Source organism: Phycodurus eques, chromosome 5, assembly GCF_024500275.1.
Source record: "Phycodurus eques isolate BA_2022a chromosome 5, UOR_Pequ_1.1, whole genome shotgun sequence".
In the NCBI taxonomy this organism is placed as follows: domain Eukaryota; kingdom Metazoa; phylum Chordata; class Actinopteri; order Syngnathiformes; family Syngnathidae; genus Phycodurus; species Phycodurus eques.
In genome coordinates, this window is record NC_084529.1 from 11968722 (window position 1) to 11978762 (window position 10041).

General features: G+C 46.3%; 1 protein-coding gene across 1 annotated transcript; it reads left to right on the forward strand.

Moving 5' to 3' along the window:
* Positions 1 to 642: 642 nt before the first annotated feature.
* lcat (lecithin-cholesterol acyltransferase) lies at positions 643 to 9983 on the forward strand. Its single transcript, XM_061677522.1, has 8 exons — positions 643 to 721; positions 1098 to 1304; positions 2816 to 2972; positions 3230 to 3345; positions 3591 to 3686; positions 5027 to 5251; positions 5663 to 5858; positions 9321 to 9983. Exons 2-8 carry the CDS (start codon positions 1154 to 1156, stop codon positions 9682 to 9684), a joined length of 1305 nt encoding a protein of 434 aa, XP_061533506.1. The 5' UTR covers positions 643 to 721; positions 1098 to 1153; the 3' UTR covers positions 9685 to 9983.
* The last annotated feature ends 58 nt before the right edge of the window (positions 9984 to 10041 follow it).

Here is a 10041-nt window from a genome sequence, read left to right on the forward strand (position 1 = left end):
CACCTACGGGCAATTTTAGAGTCTCCAATCAACCTACCACGCATGTTTTGGGGATGTGGGAGGAAACCGCAGTGCCCTGAGAAAACCCAGTCGTAAAGTAGCAATCAAACCAGCTGCCCCTAATATTGTTCATACTAGGCATTACGGTAATAAATCGCCAACTCGAGGCGAAAGCCACCCACAAAATAAAAGCTTCCCAATAATACGGACGTCAATGCTTTTCAGTTAAGGAATGCAACCAGTAAAATTAATTTGAATCTTAATCTTAATCTCTGATTAACTCGCAGTAGTAACCCTGAGGTGTACGGACGCGCGTTTGTGAAAATAAATGCAGTGTAGCAAATGGGCTCTGTTACATTATTTAAAAGGATAAAGCAGTAAAAATGTGTGTTTAAAGTTTGTTTGAGTAACTGAGAGACAGTGGGTGATCACGCAACGCCATATTCTTAAATTGTAAAGTAAAATATTAGCAAAGTGCGTAAATTATTGAGAATTACACACGCGTTACATGACCCGTGAAAATGATCCATGAAAATACCCTACTGAATATTTTTTCTTTGTTATGTCACGTCCCCGCATAAACGCGAATGAAACCCGAAATTGGGGAATTACCCTGAAGGCAACAGCAGTTGACCGGAAAGTCATTGGTTCATCCAGGCCAATGTACTGTCATTTGGACTCATTCTACCAAGGGGACCGGTAGCCACGCGGTTGAACTCCTGTAAGTCACACCCCGCGCCTAAATTATAAAGTCGAGTCGTATAAACTGCGGTACAATGACGAACGTAATAATCTCGTCACAACCCACACAGTCAAGAATCTGTCGCGTAAATAAATGGGTGAAAATCAATAGGGCACTGAAGACACCACACGTTTATTTGCCCTTCGAGTGTTTGTGTGTGTGGGCTGGTTGAAGCCACAGTTTAATTCATCATCCAGCCCTTAAAGGGGACGTTTAGAACAGGCAAAGACTACTAACCAAGTTTCATTTGATTCACGTAGGAGACCCGGATACAACGTCTCCGTTTAACTTTTTATTTCTGTCGTTGTTTTCTTTCTTTCTTCTTCTTGTTGTTGTTGTTGTTGCTGTTGCCAAGCCCGAGAGGAGACAGCGGCCAACACTGCAGCAGGCGGAAAGCACACTAAAAGAACGATGGGCTCCTCAGGACGAGGCTGGCCTTTGCTGACACTTGCATTTCTGCTGTGGCTTCATCACACCTCATGTTTCTGGATCCTCAATGTTGTCTTCCCTCCCAATTCCAACGCTCAAAACCATAGCGGCATCACACCTCCGCTCATCATTGGTAAGTTTACCTTGCTGTCCCTGTTTTTTCCCCCGATTAGTCCCCATTCAATCAATCAATCAATCAAGATCTCAGTTGAAGAGGTACATCTCGACAGAAATAGTCACCTTGTGGCATCTTGGTGTCAAGGGACTATGTTGAAGTGAGTTGTGGAGTTTCATTTTGACAAAAATACTGCCTTACCACCATCTTGTCGTAGCTTAATGTCAAAGAGCTATGTTGAAGTGAGTTGAGGAGTTTAATTTGGACAAAAATGGTGCTTTGCTGCCATTTTATGGCATCTTAAAATGAAGGTACTATGTTGAAGTGTGTTGAGGAGTTTAATTTCGAGTAAAATAGTGCTTTGCCACCATCTTGTGGCATCTATAGGCAATAACAGTATAAAACTTTTTAGGGCAGCGTCAATTACATGTGATTTTTTTTGTCATTCGAGGAAGGGCTTGGTGCCTATCCTCTGCGAATGGCCGGGGTTCATTGTAATACCACTGGACAGAAAGCTGGCAGGAAACAGGATGTCAGCCAGGAATGCAATGAAATTAACTGCAACACTATTAGGATTCGATTGCAATACATCCAAACCAAGTGAACGGTGTATGAACTACAACAGTTTGTACCTGTATATGTGCATTCCACTTTTGAAGGGGCCAAAGGTAATGGGACAAATTAACAATCATAAAATCGAACTTTTTAATACTTGGTTGCAAGTCTTTTGCAGTCAATTACAGCTTGAAGCCTGGAACGGGTAGACATGGGTATTACAATTTATGAATCAATTCATTGATTGTTAATGAGTCTGTGCTATCCTCATGCTTGTGTAGGTTTTCTCCAGGTACTCTGGCTTTTTTCCATATTCCAAAAACATGCATGCATTAAGACACCTTTTATTTTTGTAGGTATTGCTGGAACTAATACATTAATAAGATGCATGTTTGCCTCTGAAAGAAAGCTACACGGCACTTTAGATAGTCATGAAGCAAGTCTATGAGTTTGTGGATTTTAATTATGTTTTTAATTATTCCTAAACATTTTGGTTGAACTTCAAATAGTATTAGTTTCACGGTGTTCCACTTTGGAGGTTCCGCTGTAAACTGTTCAGATTAGATTAAGTGGAACATTTTGAATTTCATGTGGGTGGTATTGTGGCAGAGGTAAGAGTTGTGAGCTTGGGGCCCACAAGGCTGTTTATTTAGTAAAACAAACCTGCTCACCGTCTCTATGAATGTGACCAGGTTGTTCATTTACCTGTGAAATTATGGGCTTTCGCAAAAATAATGACAGTAGTTAATAGATATGTATATTTTGAATGATTAGATGACTATGTACTATGTTATGTTAATATTCAACTGATGGAATTCCATTTAAACATTATGCTACCATGTAATGTTGCATTTACTGTATATCCTGTAGATTTTCTGTTCCACTCTCAACTAAACAAATATATTATGGCCTTAAAGGGGCTTGTTATTCACTTTTGGGTGCTTTCAATGCTCATCTGTCACTTGTTAATGCAGTTCCAGGAAACTTGGGGAACCGTCTGGAAGCTAAGATAAACAAGCCACAGCTGGTCCACTGGATGTGCTACAAGAAAACAGATCACTGGTTCCCCTTGTGGATTGACCTCAACATGTTCATGCCTATTGGTGTGGACTGCTGGATCGATAACATTAGGTAACACAAATTAATGTGTTTCACCTACTGCTCCCAGACATGGGAAATATCGTTGCTCAGTCTCTGACGCAAGTCAGGTGATCGGTGCCATAAAAGGGGAAAATATTTATATATTATATTATATTTGTTCTTTGGGCCGACACTGCCCCCACGTTTTAACCCTCACTGTTACATCGGACAACACTTTTGACATTTTCTTATATTATGTCCTATTAGGGTATGTTTTTAAATAGTCTGACACAAATATCTTTGTTTAGACTTGTTTACAACAGGACATCAAGACGGTCATTCAACTCGCCAGGTGTGCAAGTGCGGGTGCCAGGGTTTGGACAAACCTATCCCATTGAGTTTCTTGACAATAACAAATTGGCCGGTGAGATGAATAAATCTATTTTGGTCAAATTGTGGATATTTGTATTGATTAAAGAGGGAAAACATATAATTTCATAAAGACGGCAATATAATCTGTTGAGGTTAAGGGTTACATTCTGTTAACCTGCATGGGCTGAAAAAGAAATTTGAGCATTGTGTGCATTACCTTGAAATAAAACAATATGATTCAGGTGTATTTGAATGAATTGAAAGTTATTGCAGTAACTCGGTTTGCTTTCTTCGCAGGTTATTTTTACACTATGGTGCAGCATTTAGTCAATATTGGCTACACCCGAAACGAGACTGTCCGAGGGGCACCGTATGATTGGAGGTTAACTCCTAGTAAGTGGTGAAAACATTATACACTACACTACACTACACTACATTGTGTATGCAGTGCTGTGAAAAAAATATTGGCCCCGTTTTCAAATTCAAATTTTTTTGCACGGGTTCCCTCCTTTAATATTCAAGATCATCAAACATATGTTAATCAGAAAAAGATAACACAAGTAAATATAAAAATGCAGTTTTTATGGTGATTTTATTTATTGAAGACAAAACAACATTCAAACTTACCTAGCCCTGTGTGACAAAGTAGTGTCCCCTAAACCTAATAAGTGGTTGGCCCACCCACAGGCAGCACCTACTGAAATCAAGGTTGTTGTTTTTTTGTGTGTTTTTTTTTTTTATGACTGCCAATGAGTCTTTCACATCTCTTCTCTTCCTTCCAGAATTGTTTTAATTCAGTAATGCTGGAGGGTTTTCAAGTCACTGATGGTGTAGTGGTGCATTTGCCTGACTTCGGTGCAGGCAGTGTGTGCTCAGTTCCCACTCAGTGGCGGTGTGAATGGGAGTGAGAGTGGTTTTCCCTGTCTATATGTGCCCTACGACTGACTGGCGACCAGTTCAGGGTGTAGTCCGCCTTTCACCCGAAGTCGGCTGGGATAGGCTCTGAATACGATAAGTGGTACTGAGAATGAAGGGAGGGTTTTAGAGAATGAAGTTTTTTATTATATATATATATATATATATATATATGTATATTTCACAAATTCTGTCAGGGTATGTAAACTTATGAGCGTAGCAAAATTAAACCTGACTGGGACTCTTGCAGTTTCAAAATTCCCCTATCACCCATCAAAGACCAACTGTTGCATGATTCTGCAGGTACCTGTGCAAATGTGGTGGGAACACAGACAGTTTGCAGGTCTGTTTTAAGCGCCCTCTCAAACACTGTTACCACTGTCCCATTAAAAAAAACAAAACATTTATGGCATGTACAGTTTCACAGTTTTAAGGTTCCCACGGTTTCTACCCCTTTCCTTGATTTAACACACACACTAGTAAATCACAAACCTTGTAGTGTCTGTACGAAATAATAAAATTTTTAAATATTTGGATTTTTGTGTGTTTTGGGTCCCTTTCAGGAAAAATTTGAATTTCACCATGATTTTTTTTCATTTTATTTTATTGCTGTCACATGTCAAAATTTTGACCTGAACAGCTTGTAATGGTTTTAAGCAAATGATCAGACCTGTAACATAATCCACATTATTTGAAATGTGTGAATCTCTCAGTTCTCCCGTGGTTAATCTTTTTCTGTAGATGACAGGAGTTCCTACGACAATGATGATGACAGATGAATGCATGAATGTTGATGTCCTTTCCTTGCCCTCCGACAGATGAGAATGCAGAGTATCTCATAAAGTTGCAGGAGTTGGTTGAACAGATGTACGAGCAGTACCAGGAGCCTGTTTACTTGCTGGGGCACAGCATGGGCTGCCACTACGTCCTCTACTTCCTCAACCATCAGCCTCAGGCCTGGAAGGACAAGTACATTCGGGGCTTCATTTCCCTGGCGGCTCCATGGGGGGGCGCTGTTAAAGTACTGAGAGTCATAGCATCAGGTACTGGATGGCATGGCATGACATGTATTTCCAACCATTTAGTGAGCCGAGGCACATACTTTGCATGAGCAAAACGTCTCTGCATGCACACCACAGAAAAAAAAAAATTCACAAAAAGTGGACATAGGTGTAATTAAGTGCCTTCCGCCATCTGGTGGAGGAGCCTTGAATTGTTCTTCCTGTCACTTGGTGTCACTGGCACAGATAGAGGAACAAAGATACATTGTGGTAAATAAATGATTTTCGGACCATTCAAGTGAAATTGAATAATTTTCCATGAAACATAAGATGATCTCTCACAGAACACTAATGTGCCACAGTACAGTGGTTGGAAATCACTAGCATACGCTAGTGAAATACAGATACTGTATAAGAGACGACAGGATTTAGCCTTTTTTGATTTTTTTTTAGGGGAAAATGACGGCATCCCAATGATTTCCAACATCAAGATCCGGGAGGAGCAAAGGAAGGCGACAACAAATCCCTGGATGCTGCCAACAGAGAAGGCGTGGCCAAAGGAGCACATCTTCTTATCTACACCAAAGTTCAACTACACCAGACAGGACTACCAGCGCTTCTTCAAAGACATAAATTTTGAGGATGGATGGTAAATTCATACTGTACTTACAGGATACGTTTTGCTGCTCAATTTCAGATGTTCTGCAGACCCAGATTGAGTTGATGTATGCATTTGGATTGCCTCGTTTTTATTTGGTCATCCCTGACTGATGACTCCAAAGTAACAATTACGGCGTAACAATTATTATCCAGTATTTGATCTGTACCCTCCTTGAGCCGTCACCTTATCGTGGTGGGGGGGTTTGTGTGTCCCAATGATCCTAGGAGCTAAATTGTCTGGGGCATTATGCCCCTGGCAGGGTCACCAATGGCAAACAGGTCATAGGTGAGGGACCAGACAAAGCACGGCTCCAAAAACCCCTATGACGAGTACAATAAATGGATTCAGGTTTTCCTTACCCGGACGCGGGTCACCGGGGCCCCCCTCTGGAGCCAGGCCCGGAGGTGGGGCTCGAAGGCGAGCGCCTGGTGGCCGGGCCTGCACCCATGGGGCCCGGCCAGGCACAGCCCGAAAGGGTAACATGGGTCCCCCTTCCCATGGGCTCACCACCTGTGGGAGGGGCCATAGGGGTCGGGTGCAGTGCGAGCTGGGGGGTGGACCTTGGCGATCCAATCCCCAGCTACAGAAGCTGGCTCTAGGGACGTGGAATGTCACCTCTCTGGCAGGGAAGGAGCCCGAGCTGGCGTGTTAGGTCGAGAAGTTCCGACGAGATATAGTCGGACTCGCCTCCACGCACAGCTTGGGCTCTGGTACCAGTCCACTCGAGAGGGGTTGGACTCTCTTCCACTCTGGAGTTGCCCAGGGTGAGAGGCGGCGAGCAGGTGTGGGTATACTTATTGCTCCCCGGCTCGGCGCCCGTACGTTGGGGTTCACCCCGGTGGACGAGAGGGTATCCTCCCTCCGCCTTCGGGTGGGGAGACGGGTCCTGACTGTTGTTTGTGCCTATGCACCGAACAGCAGTTCAGAGTACCCACCGTTTTTGGAGTCCTTGGAGGGGGTGCTGGAGAGCGCTCCCGCTCGGGACTCCATCGTTCTGCTGTGGGACTTCAATGCTCACGTGGGCAATGACAGTGAGACCTGGAAGGGTGTGATTGCGAGGAACGGCCCCCCCCTATCAGAACCCGAGCGGTGTTCTGTTATTGGACTTTTGTGCTTGTCACAGATTGTCCATAACGAACACCATGTTCAAGCATAAGGGTGTCCACACGTGCACTTGGCACCAGGACACCCTAGGTCGCAGTTCGATGATCGACTTTGTGATCGTGTCATCAGACTTGTGGCCGCATGTCTTGGACACTCGGGTAAAGAGAGGGGCGGAGCTGTCAACTGATCACCACCTGGTGGTGAGTTGGTTCCGATGTCGGGGGAAGATGCCGGTCCGACGTGGCAGGCCCAAACGTATTGTGAGGGTTTGCTGGGAACGTCTGGCGGAATCCCCTGTCAGAAGGAGTTTCAACTCCCACAGGCGGGGGACATCGAGTCCGAGTGGACCATGTTCCGCGCCTCCATTGCTGAGGCGGCCGACCACAGTTGTGGCCGTAAGGTGGTCGGTGCCTGTCGTGGCGGCAATCCCCGAACCGGACGTCTTCGAGGAAATTCTGGTCCACCATCCGGCGTCTCAGGAAGGGGAAACAGTGCACCATCAACACTGTGTATAGTGGGGATGGGGCGCTGCTGACCTCGACTCGGGACATTGTGAGCCGGTGGGGAGAATACTTCGAAGACCTCCTCGATTCCACCGACACGCCTTCCCATGAGGGAGCAGATTCTGGGTTCTCTGAGGCAGGCTCTCCTATCTCTGGGGTTGAGGTCACCGAGGTGGTTAAAAAGCTCCTCGGTGGCAGGGCCCCGGGGGTGGATGAGATTCGCCCGGAGTTCCTCAAGGCTCTGGATGTTGTAGGGCTGTCCTGGTTGACACGCCTTTGCAACATCGCGTGGACATCGGGGACAGTGCCTCTGGATTGGCAGACTGGGGTGGTGGTCCGGAGGGTGTGTTCCAACTACAGGGGGATCACACTCCTCAGCCTCCCTAGTAAGGTCTATTCAGGGGTGCTGGAGAGGAGGGTCCGTCGGGAAGTTGAATCTCAGATTCAGGAGGAGCAGTGTGGTTTTCGTCCTGGCCGTGGAACAGTGGACCAGCTCTCCACCCTTGGCAGGGTCCTCGAGGGTGCATGGGAGTTCGCCCGACCAGTCTACATGTGTTTTGTGGACTTGGAGAAGGCGTTCAACCGTGTCCCTCGGGGGGTCCTGTGGGGGGTGCTTCGGGAGTATGGGGTACCGAACCCCCTGATGAACCCCCCCGAACCCCCGGGCTGTTCGGTTCCTGTACGACCGGAGTCAGAGTTTGGTCCGCATATCCGGCAGTAAGTCGGACTCGTTTCCGGTGAGGGTTGGACTCCGCCAAAGCTGCCCTTTGTCACCGATTCTGTTCATAACTTTTATGGACAGAATTTCTAAGCACAGCCGAGGCGTAGAGGGGGTCTGGTTTGGTGGCCTCAGTATTGCATCTCTGCTTTTTGCAGATGATGTGGTTCTGTTGGCTTCATCAAGCCGTGACCTCCAACTCTCACTGGAGCAGTTCGCAGCCGAGTGTGAAGCGGCTGGGATGAGAATCAGCACCTCCAAATCTGAGACCATGGTCCTCAGTCGGAAAAGGGTAGCGTGCCCTCTCCAGGTCGGGGATGAGATCCTGCCCCAAGTGGAGGGGTTCAAGTATCTTGGGGTCTTGTTCACGAGTGGGGGAAGAATGGAACGGGAGATTGACAGGCGGATCGGTGCAGCGTCTGCAGTGATGCGGACTTTGTATCGGTCCGTTGTGGTAAAGAAGGAGCTAAGCCGAAAGGCGAAGCTCTCGATTTACCGGTCAATCTCCGTTCCTACCCTCACCTATGGTCACGAGCTGTGGGTCGTGACCGAAAGAACAAGATCCAGGATACAAGCGGCCGAAAGGAGTTTCATCCGCAGGGTGTCTGGGCTCTCCCTTAGAGATAGGGTGAGAAGCTCGGTCATCCGGGAGGATCTCAGAGTAGAGCCCTGCTCCTTCACATCGAGAGGAGCCAGATGAGGTGGCTGGGGCATCTGATTCGGGTGCCTCCCCGGTGAGGTGTTCCGGGCACGTCCCACCGGGAGGAGACCCCGGGGACGACCCAGGACACGCTGGAGAGACTACGCCCTTCGGCTGGCCTGGGAACGCCTCGGGATCCCCCCGGAAGAGCTGGATGAAGTGGCTGGGGAGAGGGAAGTCTGCTACTGCCCCTGCGACCCGACCTTGGATAAGCGGTAGAAAATGGATGGATGGATATTTGATCTGTTCAGAATCTGGCCAGTAACATTAAATGGGAGATGTGCTTTAACTCGTGGTCACATCCCAATTTTACAGAAAAAAAACAAATCATAATAGCAAGCCAAATATGTCAAGCACCCTTCCGTACAATTGGAGAAAAAATTAGAACGTACCACATGAGGACTGATGAAAGTGGTTGGTTTCAGGTACATGTGGGAAGACACGAAGAACCTCACTGCTGATCTGCACCCGCCCGGTGTTGAGGTGTGGTGTATGTACGGCGTCGGGCTACCTACTCCAGTGACCAATATTTACGACGACGGGTATCCCAACGCAGACCCTGTCGACTATGTTTACGACGACGGGGATGACACCGTGGGCAGCCGAAGCACGAGTCTCTGCAAAAACTGGTCGGGCCAGCAGGAGAAGCCTGTGCATGTTACAGAATACAGGGGGCTGCCACACCTTGATATTGTATTCAATGAAAAAGTGCTCAATCAAATACAGCAAATATTAGAGGGGAAATCGGAGCTACCCAACGAAGTTGATGTAAGGTCTGGGCAGATATAGCAAACAACAGCATTTTGAATTGGATTAAAAAGCACATGCAGCAAATAAGTTGTGTAAGCCTGACCCCAAGTTTATAAACATGATCCCTATTTGTAAACTATGTACTTTGAAGGAGAGATTCTTTTTTTTTCAAGATGATAATTTTGTAGTTCATAAAGATGTTGTGTTGCCTAGCTTTTTAGTGGTTATGGTGGATTTTTGATTTGCTTGTAATAATAGATTTTGTTGTAAAACTGACCGAAGGTAACAAGAGGCATCCAATGTTATTGCCCTGCACCAATACATCCATCCACAGTAAACCCAGTTGTCGTCATTATCGTGCGCGTGTGTGTTACTGCGACCGAACGGAAGGCGGCG